At 46.1% G+C, this 19,211-nt stretch overlaps 1 protein-coding gene across 1 annotated transcript; it reads left to right on the top strand.

Moving 5' to 3' along the window:
- The first annotated feature begins 6,471 nt into the window (after nucleotides 1–6,471).
- Nucleotides 6,472–13,869, top strand: MAGED2 (MAGE family member D2). The gene is made up of 11 exons (XM_015565413.1): nucleotides 6,472–6,555; nucleotides 7,439–7,512; nucleotides 7,907–8,401; nucleotides 9,008–9,316; nucleotides 9,437–9,500; nucleotides 9,750–9,829; nucleotides 10,364–10,458; nucleotides 11,153–11,219; nucleotides 11,335–11,534; nucleotides 12,629–12,743; nucleotides 13,097–13,869. The coding sequence occupies exons 2-11, from the start codon at nucleotides 7,468–7,470 to the stop codon at nucleotides 13,541–13,543; spliced, it is 1,917 nt and encodes a 638-aa protein (XP_015420899.1). The 5' UTR covers nucleotides 6,472–6,555; nucleotides 7,439–7,467; the 3' UTR covers nucleotides 13,544–13,869.
- Nucleotides 13,870–19,211: the final 5,342 nt, after the last annotated feature.

Here is a 19,211-nt window from a genome sequence, read left to right on the forward strand (position 1 = left end):
TGGCTCACAACTTGGCTGGATTTTGAAAGATATTTACATAGTAATGGTAGTGTAGGTGTTGTTTATTGGTTTTTATGTTTGAGAGTCAACCTGGAGCAAAGCAGGAAAGACCTGGCCATGGCTGCAGAACAAGATGTAAATGTTAATAACCTGGACCATGTAAAGGAAAAATGAAACTGACAATGTGGCTCATTGAATTGGCATGGGGAGGGCAGTGGCCCTGATATCCTTGTCCTAAAAAGTGGGCAGTCCACATTATCTGTTAAAAATGGGTGGAATAAAGAATGGAGGTTTGAGGGCGCTTTTTCCCATATGAAAATAATAAAAAACAACATAAAGAAATCTCCATGTTAAATACAGCAGTGGAGTGAATGGAAAAGTAAGGCAGTGTACATCAACAAAATTCTCATTGCCATACTGGGGAATCAATAGGCCATTGTCTAAATGTTATAAACCAAGAAACAAAGTATATACATATTATCTAGAGTTGTGAAGGGAACAGTCAGCAGAATAAAAACAAGAACAGTTAAAATTTTGTTTTGAGAGAGTAGGATGGAGAAGGGGAGGGTCAAGGCAGGAGACTTTTGGTTTTTATCATAGGCTCTTCTGCCCTGTTTGATTTGTTGCCATGTACACGCATTACTTTAATAAATACAAAATATTTAAAAATTATGTTTATCTCACAACAAAATGATTATATATCTTATGACACTTTATGACAATATCAAAATGTGTATGTGGATATCCAGTTAGACTTGCCTCCACAGGAGAAATTCATACTGTAATGTACCTCACATATGTTTATGAAGAGAGTTGGAAAGGATGTGCTGGGACTTAAAACATTGGAGGTAGTAGAGCGTAGTGGTGAAGGCTCTAGTACAGGGGTGGGCAAACTTTTTGACTTGAGGGCCACAGTGGGTTCTTAAACTGGACTGGAGGGCCGGAACAAAAGCATGGATGGAGTGTTTGTGTGATGTAATATAAATTCAAAGTAAACATCATTATATAAAAGAACTAATATAAATTCAGAGTAAACATCATTACCATAAAAGGGCATGGTCTTTTTTTTCAATAGTTTTATTCATTTCAAACAGGCCGGATCCGGCCCATGGGCCGTAGTTTGCCCACGGCTGCTCTAGTATCTGACATCACCCTGATGGGATTCAAGTCATTTCTTTGTCATTCACTAGGTCCCTTATACATAGTTGGTGTTCAATGTCTGTTAAATGGTTTGAACGTACTTCACAAACGTGTGCTGAGGAAGAACTCAATGTGCAAAGAGCAGGGGAGAAGGAGTATTGGTCCAAAAGTGGGTAGCTGGTTTTCTTTTCTTTTCTTTTTTTAAAAACATATTTTATTGATTTTTTACAGAGAGGAAGGGAGAGGGATAGAGAGTTAGACACATAGATGAGAGAGAAACATTGATCAGCTGCCTCCTGCACACCCCCTACTGGGGATGTGCCCGCAACCAAGGCACATGCCCTCGACTGGAATCGAACCTGGGACCCTTCAGTCCGCAGGCCGATGCTCTATCCACCGAGCCTCCGCCGAGCAGCCGGTTAGGGCTGTAGCTGGTTTTCTTATCTATGTGCCTTTAGTTTAACATGTAGTCATTTTTTTTTTTTTTTTTTTGCTGTGGAATAATAGCCCTCAGAGCTTAGAGGATACAAAATTAATTAAATTGCCCTGCACATAAAAGGAGGAAAAAATGAGATTCTACTAAGCTCAAGAGAGGACATAGGAGCCTGGAAATGGGAAGGAGGGGGAGCTGCACCCACTGTATGGGGGGGGGGGAAGAAAGGGCCCAACAGTGATGGGGAGTGGGGCCTTGGAGAGGGGCAATTAGGCCTTTCCCAATCATGGGAATGGCTGAGGAAATATGAAGCACAGGAAAGTCTGAGGCCCTGTGCTGTATGACTTAAATGCCCAAAGAAGTGGTAGGAAACCTTGGAAGGAAACTATTACCACCTGCTCTCAGCCTTACTGATTCTGTGTAGTTTGGGACAAGGGAAATGTGTTAGGAAGAGGATTGGTGGTGAGGATATTCTGGGTTTCTTATTTAAGCTCCAGACTTCTGAAATCTTGGATGTCCTGGGATTAGGCACTTTCATCCCCTGATACTCTGTCTTTCCTTATCTTCTGAACAGAGCTGCCTGTGATAAATCAGCTTTTCATCTTCTCCCTTAGTTGATATGTAGGATCTACATGATCTCGGGTATTTGCCTGCTGATCTATGGGTGCTGGAAACCAGTCTGGGACTCAGTTATCTAGGTTCTTCAGAGTTTATGGGTAGACGCTGAACGTCAAAAGATTCTAAGAATTTGCCCTAACCGGTTTGACTCAATGGATAGAGCGTCGGCCTGCAGACTGAAAGGTCCCAGGTTTGATTCCGGTCAAGGGCATGTACCTTGGTTGCGGGCACATCCCCAGTGCGGGGTGTGCAGGAGGCAGCTGATCGATGTTTCTCTCTCATCGATGTTTCTAACTCTCTATCCTTCTCCCCTCCTCTCTGTAAAAAGTCAATAAAATATTTTTTTTAAAAAAGATTCCAAGAATTTATAAGGGGGAGGAGGTCAAAGGTCTGGTCAAAGGGTGAAGATTGTGAGCACATTTTTCTTTTTAAAAAAAATATTATTGATGTCAGAGAGGAAGGGAGAGGGAGAGAGAGAATCATTGATTCGCTGCCTTCTGCACTCTCCACAACAGTGATTGAGCCCGCAACCCGGGCATGTGCCCTGACCAGGAATGGAACCTTGATCTCCTGGTTCATAGGTTGACTCTCAAGCACTGCCCTAAGTCGGCTAGGTTTGTCTTTTTCTCTCTCAAGTTTTCTCCCTGTTCTCTGACCCCCAGGACATAAGGTAAGGGTGGTTATAATATTGTGTTACAAAGGTGGTGGCACTGAGAGGGGACTGGGAAGTTTGGCTTTGAAAATCTTTGGAAATGCCTCTCTAATGGACTTGGACTGAGCTTTTGCCTGAGTCCCTTGCATCCAATATCTCCTAAGGTCCCGAGTCTGCATTCCTTGAAAGTTACTCCACGATCCCAAAGGCTACTTGAAATGTGCGGAATTTTAAAATGGTGGAGGTTGAAACAGAAGGTAGATATCACAGAGTGTGTTCCATGATGAAGAAATCATGTGAGAAAAGGTTCTAAAGCAAGAGAAGGCAGGGCAATCTGATAATAGTTGTTTTGCTTGGTTGGAATATATAGATAGTGGTCAGAAAAACAGCAAGAAAAAGGTTGGAAAACTAGTTAGGGCTAGATTTTTGGAAAGCCTTGAATTTAGGCAGAGGCATTTCTGGTTTCTTTTTTTCTTTTTTCGGGGCTGAGGCATGTCTTGAAAGAGTAGTCTACAGTCACTGTCATGAACACCTCACCTGCCATTCACATCTCAACCCACTTCAATCGGGAAACTGCTGCATGGCAGACTCCCAAGTAACAATGGCTTAAAGAAGACATACATGTATTTATCTCACCTAAAAGAAATCCAGAGGTAGGTAGTCTAAAGCTGGTAGTGTGGCACCAAGAAATTGTTAGAGATCCAGGTTCATTTTAGTTTACTACTCTACTATTCTTAGGGTGTGACCCTCGTCCTACTCTATTTTTTAAAAAAGATATTTTTATTGATTTCAGAGAGGATGGGAGAGGGAGAGAGAAGCATCAATGATGAGAGAGAATCATTGATCGGGTGCCTTCTGCACACCCCACGCTGTGGGATCTAGCCCCCAACCCAGGCATGTGCCCTGACAGGAAATCAAACCGTGACCTCCTGGTTCATAGGTCAATGCTCAACCACCGAGCCACGTTGGCTGGGCTTGCCCTCATCCATTTAATTCCAGAAGGCTATGTGTCCAGCTAAAAATTAGATATTCTATTACTAAGGACGGGGAGGAGAAGGGATTTGGGGGTAATCAATTAGCAACCTATGCTACAAATCCCTACTGAAATAATCCCTTCCAAAGTCACCAGAGACCAGACCACTACCTGATTAGTAAAACCCTAGACATTTTTTCAGGCCTTTTCTTGACCTGTTGGTAGCATTCAACACTACTGACCCCTCCCTCCTTTTGAAACATTCTCTCCCTTTGGTTTGGTGACACGGCTTTCTCCAGCCTTTCTCCCTTTCTCCGTGGTCGCTACTTATCCATCTCTCTCACAGGCTCCTTTCCCTCCACCTATAGTGTAGCTGCTGCTGGTCTCTAGCGCTCTTCCCTGGGCCCCCTCTAAGGCTACACATTCTTCCCAGGTACTCTTGCCCTTCCCCATAGATTAAAGGACCATTCATATATTGATGACTCCTAGTTCTATAACCTCAGCCAAAACTCTTTACTGAACTTCAGACATGTATATTCAACTGCCTGTGGGGCATTGCCACTCAGATGTCCCACGGATACCTCAAAATCAATGCTTAGTTCCCCCTACATTCATATTCCATATATCAGTGAAAGGGGTTACCATCCACACATTTGATCTCTCAAGTCAGATCTCCAAGAGTTCCCTTTGACACCTTCCTCACCCCTTTCTCCACATCTAATTATTCATAAAGTCTTGTTGCTTTTTTCATTTTTAAGATTTTCTGAATTCAATCACTTCTCACCACCTCTACTGCTACCACTCTAGGTCAAACCACAATCATTGTTTATCTGGATGACTACTGTCCCTCTTTCCAGGAAGTCATCTAATCCATGCTCCTTATGGGTTAGGCAGCAAGGGTGTTCTCTCTAAAACTTAAGTCTATGCCATATCCAAGCCTAGAGCCCTTCAATAATCTCTCAGTGCTCTCAGGATCAAGACCAAAGACTTTATCTTAGCATTTAAGGCTTGCCATGATTTGGAAGAGATGAATCCTTATACAGAACAAAATTTGGAATGATCGAACACTTAAATGTAAAGAATAAAGCCATAAAAGTGCTTGGAATAAAACAGTGGGGAATAGGGAGCAGGAAAGCACCGCTAAGCATGAAAGAGACTCCAGTTGTGATAAAGGAAAACCTGATACATTTCACTGCATAATAATTAAACCCTTTTGTATAGCAAAGACAATCATAAATAACATGACAAATATTTGTAATATATGTGACACACAAACGTATGAGAGATGTCATTTGGTGGGGATGCTATTCCATGTACCTTTTGAGAATAAGTTGACAAATTTTGTATCAAAATGGAAGACTTTTTTGTGGCATTTGAGTCAGCCAAAAAAATATCATAAATAACAACAACAACAAAAGTCCAATACAAATACAAGGATGCTCCTTGTAGCATGTAATAGTAAAAAAAAAAAAGGAGGGGAGCAATATAAATGTTCATGTATCCTGGACTGGTTAAATAACTTATGGGACATCTATAGAAGATAAATTTATGCAGCTGTCAAAAAATGTGCAATGTGGAAAATCGACTAGAATATATAACTGGAAAAAATACAGGTCTCAGGACAGTAGGTATAGTGTACCCTTTGTGGGCAGAAAACCCAAATTAACGTATGCAACAGAAAAAAATCTGGAAGAATGTATATCAAAATGTGAGTAGTGGTTATTTCTGGGAGATGAGATAAGCGTAGCCTTTCGTTGGTATGTTAAATATTTCTGCATTATTTGAATTTTCACAACAACACATTACCTTTGTAATAAGAAAGAATAAAGATATAAAAATAAATACATTCAATGAATGAATTGCTTTGAGGGAGTGGTTTTGGTTGGAAGGGCTTCAGACCGAGCCTGGTACAGTGGCATAAACACGAGCTTTGGCGTCAGACAACCCTGAGCGGGGCCTCATTGCCCCACCCCCGAGGAAGGAGAAGGGGGGTGGCAGGGGGCTGCGGAAAGGGGCTGGGCTGGGCTGGGCTGGCTGCTGCTGTAGTCCAGGAGGCTGAGACTTCGAGAGGGACTCAGAGAGGGCAGACGCATCCCGGACTCACTCGAGGACAAGGTGAGGGACGCTGAGATTGGGGTTTCCTGGCCAGCCACACGGTGGTTCCAGCTCCCTCGAACCTGTAGCCAGGCAGGTGGGCAATTATGACTGCATCCCTGCAGCTGTGCGAGGAGTGACCTGGCGTGGCATGTAGGCAACCAGGAGAACTTAGAGAATAGTAGGCTGCACGGACTGGGGAGCAGAGACTAGCGGAGAAGGGAGAGAAAAACGGAGAGCCGGGCATGTTGGATGGCGGACAGGGAATATGAAGGGGAATAACTGAGGGGAAGTGCAAATCCAGAGAAGAAAATATGGGATGCAGAGAAGGGTTAAGGAATACGGGGGAAAGGAGTGCAGAGGTAACACGGAGGGGGATGTAAGAAGGGGAATAAAGAGTTCCATGGGGGTCAATAGGGAATGCGTTGGGGAATAGGGAGCAGGAAGCAAGGCAGAGGGAATACGGAGGGGGGTTTAAGGAATGAAGAGCAGGGAGTGGGGGAAGGGCAGACTGGTTGAGACCGAGGCCCCCTAGGGAGGCGGAAAGGGGCGGGACCACTTCCGGCCGGGAGGGGGGAGGGCAGTCTCCGAGTTTCGGAGGGGCTCGGAGAGAGTGGACGCACTCTGGAATTGTAGGAGGACGAGGTGAGTAGCAGCGGGGCCCTGCTCTGGATCGGAGTCCGGTAGGGGTCAGCCCCACCCTCTGGGGAATCTTGAGAAAACCTGCCCTAAGGACCGGATCGCTCTGGATCCATCCGGCTGGGAAGGGAGGGGATTGGACCCGGTTTGGCTGTGCCCGAGACAGAATCACTAGCTCGATACTGATTTGAGGAGGGGGTGTTTCAGGGAAGGGGCAGAACCGAGATGTGCTTGGCCTGTTTGGAGGGGGGCGTGTTATGAAAAAGGGCGGGACCAGGCGGTACTGTGTACTCGGGCTGCGTGTGAGTCGGGGAGGAGCCGGGACCACCGGACAGTGTGACAATTTGAAAAAGGAGGCTCGCGGGGGAGGGGGCGGGACCTACTGCTCCTGCGGACCTGGAGGGAGGCGTGTGCTGGGAAAGGGTACCGGACTGAGTCCTCGACTATTGCGCATGCGTACTACGGATCGTTAGAAAGGGGCGTGCAGAGAAGGGCCCGCACCGAGCCGGCCAGCTGCCCAATGCGCATGCGCACGATGGACATCAAAGAGAGGGCTTGTGCTGGGAAAGCGGGCGGGGCTGAGATGGGGCTTGCAGCGGACGCGCATGCGCACTGTCGACCTGCGGCTGGGGGGGTGGGTGCACTGGGAAAAGGGGCGGGGGCCTCAGAGCTGCCGCGCTGGCACATCTTCCTGGAAAAGGGGAGGGTGCGGCTGCAGAGAATTGAGACCTCGACGCTGTGGATTACAGAATCTGAAAACAGAGTCGTTGGGGGTGGGGGAGGGGTTTGGGATAGGGGCCCTAGGGAAGGTGAGGATTAGCCTCCCAGCAGGACAGCAGTGAGGACGTTCAGTGGATTCTCCCCTTGACCCAGGCCTTCTCTCTTTCAGGCTCAGCTCTTGCCAGGCCAACTTGAGACATGTCTGACACAAGCGAGACTGGTACGGGTCCAACCCGCTCCCAGGTGAGACCTCCTCCTGTCCTCCCCCTGTCTGCTTTTCCCCTTCAGCCCCTGTTGCAGCCTCAAATCCCTTGGTACCTCCCCTTCTATCCTTGTCCTTCTCTACCCACTTCCCTGCCTGGGTGTCCCCCACCCCAGTAGAGGGAGTGAGGAAGGATGGGAAGGAAGAAGGAAGGATGGATGGAGGAAGGAAGGAAGAAGAGAAGACAGGTGCATCCCTCTTCCGCCATCAGTTCCTGCTCAGAGGAAGGGGGTGCCTTGTTGGGCTGAGGCACTCAGAGCATGCTGCAAGTAGGGGTTCGTATAGGTCAGAGAAATGAAGGCCTGGGGTTTGGGAGCGATGTGCCTGGTTGTGGGTGGGGAGAAGTCCCGTGAGCTTCCCTGCTTTCTCTTGCAGGCTGAAACTTCAGAAAAGGAAAGCGACTTGAAGGAGCAGACCGAATTGACAGTGACCCAGAACTCGGAGGTCTCAGAGACACCAAAGGCTTCAGAGGCACCAGAGGTCTCTGAGGCCGAGAATGTCTCAGAAGCTGCAGGGGTCTCAAAGGCCGCAGAGGTCTCAAAGACCCCAGAAGCTCCTGAGGCAGCTGACACTAAGGAGTCATCTACCACTAAGCTGACTGATACCCAGAGTTTGGCAGCTGAAAAGAAGAGTCCAGCAGCTGACACCAAGGTGCAGAAGGCTGACCCTCAGGCTGTGACAGCTCCTGCCACTGAGACCAAAAAGGTCAGCGGTGTGGATGATACTAAGGTCAATACAAAGGCCCAGGAGACTGAGGCTGATGCCTCTCAGGCTCCGAAGGCAGATGAACCTGAGCCTGAGGGCACAGTAGCCCAGGCTCAGGAGAATCAGGATACTCGGCCCAAGGTCAAGGCCAAGAAAGCCCGAAAGGTAAGACTTCTGCAATAACTGTCCTTGCCTTTCAATTCCTCTTCTCTAAGTTGGTTCATTTGTTCTGCAAACATATAGAAAGTTTCCTGTGCTCATCAAGGCTGTGGGGAATGTGATGCAATTCCCATCTTTAGAGAGCTCACAGATTTGGGGGAAGATGAGACAGGAATACACAACTGTAATCTGAATGTAATGCAGTTTATGTTGACATAGTAGCTACCATGTGTTAGGCTTTGAGCTAGCACATTTACACAGCTTATCTCTTAAATCCCAAAAGTAATCCAGTTTTATAGAGAAGGAAGTGGACTCCCAGACAGATAGAATGAAGCTGTCCAGGTTGGTAGGAGCAGAGCCAGTGAGTGGTAGATGGAGGAAGAGGAGAAGCTTCAGATTCCACCCTTGGGTGGTTCCTGGTCTGATTCAGTGATGAAACTCTTGCTTGAAAGCCAGTGAAAGACAAACCCAAGATTCAACATGGCCAATGTCTAGTGAGTCAGGTCGTTACTACAGGGGTTGGATGAAAGGGGGTTTCTGGAAGAGAGAGAATGAGGAAAAAGGACCATCTGCTTCATCTGGTGCCGTTGTGCTTCCTCTCTGTTGATGCAGGTGAAGCATCTGAATGGGGAAGAGGAGGGCAGCAGTGATCAGAGTCAGGCTTCTGGAACCACAGGTGGCCGAAGGGTCTCAAAGGCCCTAATGGCCTCCATGGCCCGCAGGGCTTCAAGGGGCCCCATAGCCTTTTGGGCCCGCAGGGCATCAAGGACTCGCTTGGCTGCTTGGGCCCGGAGAGCTTTGCTCTCCCTGAGGTCGCCTAAGGCCCGTAGGGGCAAGGCTCGCCGCAGAGCTGCCAAGCTCCAGGCATCCGAAGAGCCTGAAGCACCACCATCTCGGGATGTGGCCCTTTTGCAAGGGAGGGTAAGAACGCTGTCCTTTGCACTCAGCCTTAGCCACCGCCTTGCCTGCCTTCTTCTCTGCTAACCTTTCAAGCCTTCTGCAAATGTTTTTTGACCTTTATACCTTTTTCTCCTCTCCTAGGCAAACGAGTTGGTGAAGTACCTGTTGGCTAAAGACCAGACAAAGATTCCTATCAAGCGCGCAGGTAGAGTCCTACTAACTCCCTCCCCCTAGTTCTACCCTCCACCCTCTCTGTGCTGAGGACATCCCTTGCTCTTCTGTTCCTACTTCTGTCCTCCCACCGTTCTAATTTGGCAGTGCTAGCATCTCTGTTCATTAGCTCAAAACCTGTTTATGTCACCAACAGCAGAGTAGGCAAAGGGTCTATAGTTTGGGTATGGGGGCCGCCTGGCTTCACTTCAGCTCAGGTGCTCGCAACACTCTCCCCTTGCAGACATGCTGAAGGACATCATCAAAGAATACACTGATGTGTACCCTGAAATCATTGAACGAGCAGGCTATTCCTTGGAGAAGGTGAAGGGGCAGCCCTGGGGGATGGACACAGTGGGGAAGCCTTGAAATAAACAAAGGTGTACATGTCCCTTCGGGGAGGGACCACAGAGACTCACTAAGCCCAGTCCCACCACTGGGCAGACAGTGACCTAGGGAGGTACATAGACTTGCCGAAAGTCACACAAGTCAGTGGTAAAAGCACAGCTAGGACTCAACTTAGTCCTGACTTCTGCTGCTGGACATGTCCTGGAATGTATTCCAGATGCTCACCTCTTCCTTTTCATTCACATTCACAGTCTCCCTAGATTCCTATTAATCACAAGGATGATGTAGATAACAATAGCACATTTGTTGCCTGTTTGCTGTGTGCTGGCCTCATAGCTAAGTGCTTACATGCATTAACTCACCGGTCTTACACACACACACACGCACACACACACACACACACGCGCACACACGCACACACACACGCACGCACCCTAGGTACATGGGGAGCTGTGAGATGCTCAAGAAGCTGAATTTGATGATCTCACAAGCTTTGCTCCCCATCCACAGGTATTTGGGATCCAATTGAAGGAAATTGATAAGAATGACCACTTGTACATTCTTCTCAGCACCTTGGAACCCACTGATGCAGGCATACTGGGAACGTAAGCTGGGAAAGGGCTGGGTGGGAGGGAGGCTTCTGCTTTTGTCCATGGCACTACCCCATCCCTGTATTCTGTCCCACACTTCCTTAGAGAGTCAGAAAAGACAGGCCTGAAAGCCCGTTCCAGCCCCCGCATGTAGCTGGAACCCTGCCCACAAAAGTTGTGCCTGGTTACGATGGACTGAAGGGTGTCGAAGCCTGGGTGGGGCAGTCCTACTGTCAGGTTGTCTGTCTGTCCAGAAGCTTCCCAGGAAGGCAGCCCTGTCACTGCTTGTCTCTTCCTGCTGGTCTTGATAGAGTGGTTCTCACGGGAGGCCTTCCTGGTGTGGGTGGATCACGATGCTCGAAGGGCAGGAGCATCGGTGGCTGTGAATCCTCTGGTGGCTGAGGGGCCTGTGAGAGGAAGAAGGGCCTCGCATTGGCGGAGTGCCAGGGTCTAACTCTGTTGGGGGGATTTCTTCTGTCCTCTCAGCAGCCCGGGGAGGGGAGGATGTGATTTCCTGTTTCACTGGACAGGAGACTGAGGCTCAGGGGTCTAAGTGTCTTGCCCAGGGTCACGTGGAGCTTGAAGCATAGACTGGGCAGAACTCTCCCATACCTGAGGAATCTGGGAGAGGCTAGCCTAGTGAGCTGGCTGGTGTGTTTTTTGCAGATGGCTGCAGGACCTAAACCTCTCTGTCCTATTGTTCCCCTAGAACCAAGGACTCCCCCAAGCTGGCCTTTGGCAAGAGAGGATGGTCCCAGGATCGCATCAGCCTGGTGGTCTGATGGAGCGGGCGGGGGTGTTGGACTGGGTTAGAGGGCCCATGACTCTGACCTGGGTGGATGGGGAAATGGTCCTGAACTCTGTTCCCTTGAGCTTACTGCCTCTTGAATTTCTATGGTGCTTCCTTGTGCCAGAAATCTCTCTTCCACGTTGGAAACACCTCTGCACACATCTGGGAAGTGCTATGGCCCCGTTTTATTTATTGTTTCATTCATTCATTTTATCTATTTATCTTTCTTTGCTGTCAGTATACATCACTCACTTTTTGGGGACGTGAAGAAGCTCATTACCGATGAGTTTGTGAAGCAGAAGTAAGTGTCCATCTGCTGTTGGTGTGTGCCATACATTTTGCCTATTTTAGAACTGGGTGATAGAGCTACGATGGGTGCACGTGTGCTTGTGTGTGTGTGTATGTGCTGGTGGGAGCTTGTTTTTAAGGAGATAGAGGCAACAAGAGCACATATTCCTTGACCCATTACATGTACTCTCACATATGCCCCAGAGCAGTTCTATAAGGGAGGGATTGTCATCACTGGCTTTGCATACAGGAGGAAACTGAGGCTCAGAGTGTTGAAATCATTTGCTTATGGTTACACAGGTAGCAAATTGAAGATTTTAAGATTCAGGTCCCAATGCGTTGGTTCTTTTTACCATGCCAACCAGGGCTTCGTAGCAATTAATTTCAATTTTAAAATAGTATAATTTCAATCATAAAATAGGAGCTGTAGGCAGCTAGCTACTGCGCTGGGGACTTGACATGTACCATCTCATTTCATTTTCATAACTACCCTGCAGAGTAGGTGCTGTCATCCCAGCTCCATTTTCAGTTGCTAAACCTGGGGCTCAGAGACAGAAGTCTGAGCATGGCCCCAGCCGGTAACGGGCCCATTCAGGCCTGGAGCCCAGCCCTCCTGACTTTCTGGCCAGGGGCCCACCTTATCCTCATCCTGGGGAAACAAATGCGCACTCACAAGGTTGCACTAGCACACATGCACACACAATCGGAAGTGTGTACGGAGTACGCTGCTCTTGGTGGACTGTTTTCTCTTTACAGCCCTTTTCTGTGGTGCACTGTCCCAGGCCACAGATGAGACGCCGCAGCGGGGTGTGCTCAGAGCAGGTTGCCTGAAGAAATGGCTCCTCTGTTTACAACACACCCAATAGGAACCGGGGTCACTGTGACAAGGGGCACAAAATGTGTGGCCTTCCTGTGCACAAGCACCCTACATGTTTCCCCCCTGTGCCTTCACATGGCTGCTGGGCAGGAGGGATGGAACAGGGCTCAATGTTGGAAGAAAAGCTGCAGTATTTAGTGGGGAATGTGCTACCTAGAGCCTGCCCAGCCCATGCATGGGTGGGCCATGGGTGGTCTTAGACGTAAAGGCTTCGAACCTATCTTTTCAAGGTACCTGGACTATGCCCGAGTCCCTAACAGCAATCCCCCTGAGTATGAGTTCTTCTGGGGCCTGCGCTCCTACCATGAGACCAGCAAGATGAAAGTCCTCAAGTTTGCCTGCAAGGTAATTGGAGAACTACCCAAACTTGGCATATCAAGAGCATGGGTAGGCTGTGGGCAGAGCACCCTGCAGCTTATATATGAATATTCTGAAGCCTCTCTTAGTGCACCAAACACTTTAGCTGAATCATTTAATCCTTATGACTAACATGGTGGTGTCCTCCTGCAGATGAGAAAACTCGGGATCGCTGAGGTCACAGAGCTAATGTCAGGGCAGAGATGGGATACTAGTTGCATAATTACTAGAAGTATTTATTGTATTGCTACTGTATACAGCATGTAGCATGTTGTCTAGAATCTAGTAGGTACTCCACTCTCAGATTCCGGTCCTTTTGAGGGTTGTTATTTCTGTTTCAGGTACAAAAGAAGGATCCCAAGGAATGGGCAGCTCAGTACCGAGAGGCGATGGAAGCAGATATTAAGGCTGCAGCTGAGGCTGCAGCTGAAGCCAAGGCTAGAGCTGAGATTAGAGCTCGTATGGGCATTGGGCTTGGCTCTGAGAATGCTGCTGGGCCCTGCAACTGGGACGAAGCTGATATTGGACCCTGGGCCAAAGCCCGGATCCAGGCGGGAGCTGAAGCTAAAGCCAAAGCCCAAGAGAGTGGTGGTGCCAGCACTGGTGCCAGTGCCGGTGCCAGTGCTGGTGCCAGCGCTAGCGCCGGCGCCAGTGCCAGCGCCAGTGGCAGCTTCGGTGCCAGTGCCAGCCTGCCCACCACTCTCACGTTTGGGCTCTTCTCTGGCCTCAGTGGAACTGGTGCCAACAGCAGTGGTAGCTCTGGTGCCTGTGGTTTTTCCTACAAGTGAGATTTCAGGTATATGTTTAGATTCAGTGAGGGCAGCCAGGGCTCTTGGGGATGGGATGAGCTGGGTGGTTATAGGAAGGCCAAGGTCGGAGGACCATACAGAGAGTGTGGAAAAATACTGCTTTTGACATTGTATTCCTGTTTGGTGGCTATCAGTTGACTTTCTAATTTTCTTTTACTTGTGATTTCAGATATTGCTAATCCCAGCAGCTCTTTCTCTTCATGCCAGGGTGCGTCCTCAGACATGTACTCAACACAGCACTCTAGGCAGCCACTATCAATCAATTGAATTTGACACACTATATTAAATCTATTTGCCATTTCTGAGTTTATTGCCTTTTTTGTGGGGATGGGCTGTAACATTTTGGTACTACATTTAAAAATGAATTGGAAAAGTTTCCACCTCAATCTGTGCTTAGTTTGAGGTGACATTGTTAGATTCAAGGGAGTGAGATTAGCATGCCACTCTGGGATGGGTTGGGCCTCATCTCTAGTTTAGAGGGCAGGCAGGATTGTGGTTGGGTGCAGAGTCATGGGGATTGTAGGCACAGAAAACACACTTTGAAGAAGAGCGCTGAAATGGGTAAGTCTGGAGCAGAGAGCAGAGATAGAGGAGACGACATCAAGTATAGACTCTCCTTTTGAGAAATTTAAAGGAGACAGGAAGGAGACAGAGGTAGGTAGCTAAAGGAAGATACAAGAACAAATGAGGATTTTCTTGGGAAAGAAGGGAGAGAGGCTTGAACAGGTAGGAGCCAATAGAGGGAGATGTTGAAGACTGATTCATGCCCAGTCCCTGAGGAGATGGGAGGGTAACGCCTGGGAGAAGACTATCAAACAATGAGATGGTTATAGTTAAGACAGAGCAGCCCTGACCAGGAATTCGATTGGTTAAAGCGTCCTGATATGCCAAGGTTATGGGTTTAATCCTCCGTCAGGGCACATACAAGAATCAACCAATCACCCAGCTGGTGTGGCTCAGTGGTTGAGCAGTGACATGAACCAGGAGGTCATGGTTCTATTCTTGGTCAGGGCACATGCCTGGATTGTGGGCTCCATCCCCAGTCTGGGGTGTGTGGGAGGCAGCTGATCAATGATTCTCATCATTGATGTTTCTATCTCTCCCTCTCCCTTCTCTGAAATCAATAATAAAAATATATTTTTTTAAAAAGAATCAACCAATGAATACATACATAAGGGGAACAAATCGACATTTCCCTCTCTCTAAAAAAAATCAATAAAAAAAGGAAGACAGAGCAGAGAGAGCTCTGGGTAATGCTAACATTTAAGGAGTGGGTGGTTAAAGGGGAGAAAAGATGTTGGTTCCTGGAGATGGGGTCATTGGCTTGGGAGGCCAGGGTGTTGGTTGGGTTATCTGTGGACAATGAAATCACTGGGTTGGTGGCAGGAGTTGGGGTAGAAAGCACTATGAGCCAGGTGCCGAATTCTCCTTGCGTAGTTAAAGGTATACTCCCAGCTACACTTCCAACTAAGGCACAAGGTCCTTGGGCAGAGATCTACCTTTGCCCTGTTTTAAGGGAGTATTTCTTTGGACTTTTCTCTCCAGGAAGCCCTCACCATCTAAATGTCAGATTACCAGGCCCCTAGTCACTGGGACAGCCTTATGGACAATGTGATCCCAGCAATGGCTGCCTTTCCTTTCATGTAGACCAGCGGTTATCAACCTGTGGGTCGCGACCCCTTTGGGGGTCGAACAACCCTTTTACAGGGGTCGCCTAAGACCATCGGAAAACACATCTATAATTACATATTGTTTTGTGATTAATCACTATGCTTTCATTATGTTCAATGTGTAACAATGAAAATACATCCTGCATATCAGATATTTACATGACAATTCATCACAGTAGCAACATTACAGTTATGGAGTAGCAACAACAATAATTTTATGGTTGGGGGTCACCACAACAGGAGGAACTGTATGAAAGGGTCGCGGCATTAGGAAGGTTGAGAACCACTGATGTAGAGTCTATAAACAGGAATGGAGCAATGTTTGTTGCATAGGGAAAACAAAACAAGGCTCCATCCAGATCAAGGTAGCTCTTTGCCTGTGGCCATAAATTGAGACCTGTTCTTCACTGGAAGCAGAGGTTATTTCATTAATTCCATGGGCCATATATCCTCAGGGGCTGGGTGGTACCTGGGAGATATGAACAAGGTCAGAGGCAGCTTAAGCCTAGGGAGGACTTGAGTGGGTGGGTACCATGTCCAGGGCTCCTTCAGGTTCCCAGGTGATGTCCATCTGAAAATGGAATAGATAGGGAATGTTGGGGTGATAGCAATGAACTTGGGGGCTAATTCTAATAAAAATTGAGTTCAAAGTGTTTGATAGAGATAAGAGTGAGTCATAGTCATGAAGAACTCTTCCTTTTCTACTTATCTTCCCTCCACACACACTATTGGGCTCACAGGGCTCCCTACCTCTTCTCTCTTTTTACAAGGCCTGGAATTTGACAGTCAAGGAGTTGGCTTTTCCTCACTCCCCAAGTGTAAGGACTGAGGGTATGTGGGACAGGGAGGAAGAGATCAAGTCTGGTTATAGCCAAGTGGCGAGTGTCCAGAGCCAGGAAGAGGAAGTGGCAAGGGAAATGGGTACATGTCCCAGATGATGACTTGCCATCTTTATCATCTTGTAGGCCAGGATTGTAATGAATGAACTCTCACAATTTTCAGTCTTTCCTTCAATATATCATTAATTAATATCCAAATAATTCTAAATGGTATTATGTATCTTGGCTAGGCATGGGAAGAGCTCCTAGAGCAGTATCTCCACTGCTGCCTGGCAGCAGGCAACCAGAGAGAGGGAGGCCCTGACCGGCAGCCAGCAGCTGCTAGGGACCCTACCCGTGCACGAATTTTGTGACTAGGCCTCTAGTAATGACTAAAATGTTTAAGTTTAAAAATTTAGTTTCGTTTAAAACTTTTTAAAGCTGATAAAAGTTAACTATTTGCTGAGCAACTTTAAATGTAATTTATATACATTGTAAAGTATGAAATTACTTATGATTTTTATATAACTATGATGCAATTTATCTAACTATGAATGATATTAGCAGTGTAATCAAATTTTTAAAAGAATTTTAGAGCTTATTTTTCCAGGAAAAGTAAGACAATTGACAATTTAAATTACTTTCTTTTAAAAAAAATATGTTTTTATTGATTTCAGAGAAGAAGGGAGAGGAGAAAGAGATAGAAACATAAGTGATGAGAGAAAACCATTGATTGGCTGCTTTCTGCATGGCCCCCACTGGGGATCAAGCCCACAACCCAGGCATGTGCCCTGACCAGGAATCGAACACTGGGTGACCTCCTGGTTCATAGGTTGATGCTCAACCACTGAGCAACACCAGCTGGGTTAAATGACTTTCATAAAAAACATTTTTAGTGAACTTTTAAGTGTTGCTTAATATGACAAAATAACTTTTAACTAGATTCTAGATATTTATGTATTGTCAACATTTTTTCTTTTCAGTACTTGAAAATTAATGATTAATTGACTTTTGTAGAATTAAATATAAGCCATTTTTATTTACTTCAAAAAACATAAATAACACAAAGGCGCTGAGGATCAAGCAGATGATGTTTTAGAGTTGTACACTTGAAACCTGTGCCCCAATAAATTCAATTAAGAAAAGAGACAGTTAAAGGCATCGAGTAAGTGCACACAGGCCACTATTCACGATATGACTGGAATGATGAAGGATGGATGGATTAAAAGTCCTCCAATCACAGCCATCTATTCCCCATGGTTTTTAGCTCTGATCTGGCTCATGTTTTCTGTACATTGCATGACTTCAGCATCACTGCTGCTTATGTTATACCCAAGAAAATCCAGTAAGACAAGTTAGATACTAAGGAATAAGATACTGTCAGCTGGGGTTGAGATTTAGCTGGCCACAACTATCATAATAGTTGATTTTTTTATTCCTCTCTCCACAGAACCAATTCTCACCCTCTTAGCAGTGATTTATCCACCATTCATTGCCCTTCACCTCCATGTTGCAAATGCAAGCATTATAGTAACATCTCACCTGGACTGAATAAAAGAAGACAGAATGAATGCTGGAGAAAGGGGGTGGTAAGGGAAGGGGATAAAATAAGAAATACCGCCCAGCCAGTGTGGTTCAGTGGTTGAGCGTCAACGTATGAACCAGGAGGTCACAGTTCGATTCCTGATCAAATCATATGCCCGGGTTATGGGCTTGATTCCTAGTGTGGAGCATGCAGGAGACAGCCAATCAATGATTCTCTCTCATCATTGAAATTTCTATCTCTCCATCTCCCTTCCTCTCTGATATCAATAAAAATTCTATTTTAAAAAAGAAAAAAGAGAGAAATGCCTACTAGAGATCAATCATTTGTGAGAAAAAAATGGATAAAAAACTTTTGCCCATACCTACACTTTAAAAAATATGTGGGTCCACAGATGCCTTCATAGGAGAATTTTACTAAACATTCAAAGAAGAATTAATACTTTTCTTTCTCAAACTATTCCAAAAAATTCAAGAGGAGTGAAGGCTCACAAGCTCATTTTACAAGGAGAGTATTATTCTGGTTCCCAAACCAGACAAAGACATTACAAAAGATAGAAAATATCCCTGATGAACATAGATTCAAAAATTCTCAACAAAATATTTGCAAATAGAATTTAGTGATACACTGAAAGGATCACACAACATTATCAAGTGGGATTTATTCCTGGGATGTAAGGTTGTTTCAATATCTGCAAATCGATTAATGTGATAAACAACATAAACAAAATGAAAAGTAAAATTCACATGACTATAGCAATAAATGCCAAAAGAGCATTTGATAAAATCCAACATCCACTTATAATTAAAACTCTTAGCAAAGTGGAAATAGAGAGAACATATGTCAATATGATAAAGGCTACTAGTATGTATGACAAATCCACAGCAAACATTGTACTCAATAGGAAAAGCTACAAATATTTCCCTTAAGATCAGGAATAACACAGGGCTGCCCATTTCACCACTTTTATTCAACACTGGAGGCCTGGTGCATGAAATTCATGCATGAGGGGGGGTCCCCTCAGCCTAGCCTCCATCCTCTCCAATCCTGGACCCCTTGGAGGATGTCGGACATCCCTCTCACAATCCAGCAGTCGGATGTCCCTTTCACAATGCTGGACCACTGGCTCCTAATTGCTCACTGGAAGTGAAATGATTTGTAATGGATTATTAATGAGGGATCTATTATTGAAGCTACCTTTGGAAATACTATATCTATAGATCAGTGGTTCTCAACCTTGGCTGCACATTAGAATCACCTGGGAATCTCTTTAAAATCCTGATTTTTGGGCATCATCCTTCGAAAATTCTGTTTCTTTGTTACTAAAGTTGTGGCCCCTCCCCATAACAAAGAAACAATTTCTGGAGGATGAAGCCCAGGAATCAGGATTTTAAAAAGATTCCCTGGTGATTCTAATGTGCAGCCAAGGTTGAGAACCACTGTTATAGATAATATTAAAAATATATCTAAACGTGCAATTCTTTGTCCAAAAAATGAGCATGTTCAAAAATTAAATGAAGAAAATTTGGATATACTTGATGGAGATTTTCACACATATTTGAGTGATGATTCCATTGATTCCACAGATGATGCTGAAAAGGAAAATGTTCCCCCCA

This window comes from Myotis davidii, unplaced genomic scaffold (assembly GCF_000327345.1).
Source record: "Myotis davidii unplaced genomic scaffold, ASM32734v1 scaffold1960, whole genome shotgun sequence".
Classification (NCBI taxonomy): Eukaryota; Metazoa; Chordata; class Mammalia; order Chiroptera; family Vespertilionidae; genus Myotis; species Myotis davidii.